Genomic DNA, 1,112 nt, shown 5'->3' on the forward strand with positions numbered 1-1,112 from the left:
ATTGAAATGGTCATGTTTATCGAGCGCGGTATACGCGGCGGTCTGAGCCAATGTTCCGGTAGATATGCACAGGCTAACAACAAGTATATGCACTCGCATGATCCGTCGAAAGCTTCCTCATACTTGATGTACTTCGATGTAAATAATCTATACGGATGGGCAATGTGTCAACCACTGCCATACGCTGAATTTCGCTGGGTTGACGATGTTGCAGATTTTGACTTTAGCGCGATCGCCTCGGACTCGCCCACGGGTTACATTCTCGAGGTCGATCTCGAGTACCCGCAAAGTATACACGACGAGCACACTGACCTACCGTTCTGTCCGACGCGCGATAAGCCGCTCGGCATGCGGCAGGCAAAACTTCTGGCGACTCTATATTGCAAGAAGCGTTACGTCATTCACTATCGTAACCTACAGCAATGCACGCGTCAGGGTATTCGCGTCACAAATATACATCGCGTACTACAATTCGCGCAATCCGCGTGGCTCCGCGATTATATTGAACTAAATACGCAATTTAGAACGCTCGACAAGAACGATTTTGAGAAAAATTTGTATAAATTGATGAATAACGCAGTATTCGGTAAAACTATGGAAAATGTGCGAAATCGCGTCGATGTAAAATTAATAACTAAATGGGAAGGACGACACGGCGCGGAGGCAATGATCGCAAAACCAAATTTCCATAGCCGAAGCATCTTTTCGGAAAATCTGACAGCCGTTGAATTGCGCAAACTCGAGGTGAAATTCAACAAGCCGATCTACGTAAGTATGTGCATTCTCGACATATCTAAAATCTGTTTGTATGAATTTCATCACGAGTACATGTTACCTTTATATAACAACAGATGTAAAATTATGTACACCGACACGGATAGCCTTATATACCACATCCAGTGCGAGGACGTGTACGGGACGATGAAACGTGATATTCATAGATTTGACACGAGCGATTATCCGACAGATAACGCGTACGATATTCCACTTGTTAATAAAAAAGTGCCAGGTTTAATGAAAGATGCCTTCTGGACGAGGTCGGTAAACTGTTCGAGCGAATACTCGTGAACCGCCTCGTCCAGCACCTGTCCCAAACGGGCCCTGACATTAGC

General features: G+C 45.2%; 1 protein-coding gene across 1 annotated transcript; it reads left to right on the forward strand.

Moving 5' to 3' along the window:
* The first annotated feature begins 6 nt into the window (after nt 1–6).
* LOC105561715 lies at nt 7–1,068 on the forward strand. Its single transcript, XM_012011982.1, has one exon. The coding sequence runs from the start codon at nt 7–9 to the stop codon at nt 1,066–1,068; it is 1,062 nt and encodes a 353-aa protein (XP_011867372.1).
* The last annotated feature ends 44 nt before the right edge of the window (nt 1,069–1,112 follow it).

Source organism: Vollenhovia emeryi, unplaced genomic scaffold, assembly GCF_000949405.1.
Source record: "Vollenhovia emeryi isolate VEMERY1.0 unplaced genomic scaffold, V.emery_V1.0 DF951275.1, whole genome shotgun sequence".
Taxonomy (NCBI): domain Eukaryota; kingdom Metazoa; phylum Arthropoda; class Insecta; order Hymenoptera; family Formicidae; genus Vollenhovia; species Vollenhovia emeryi.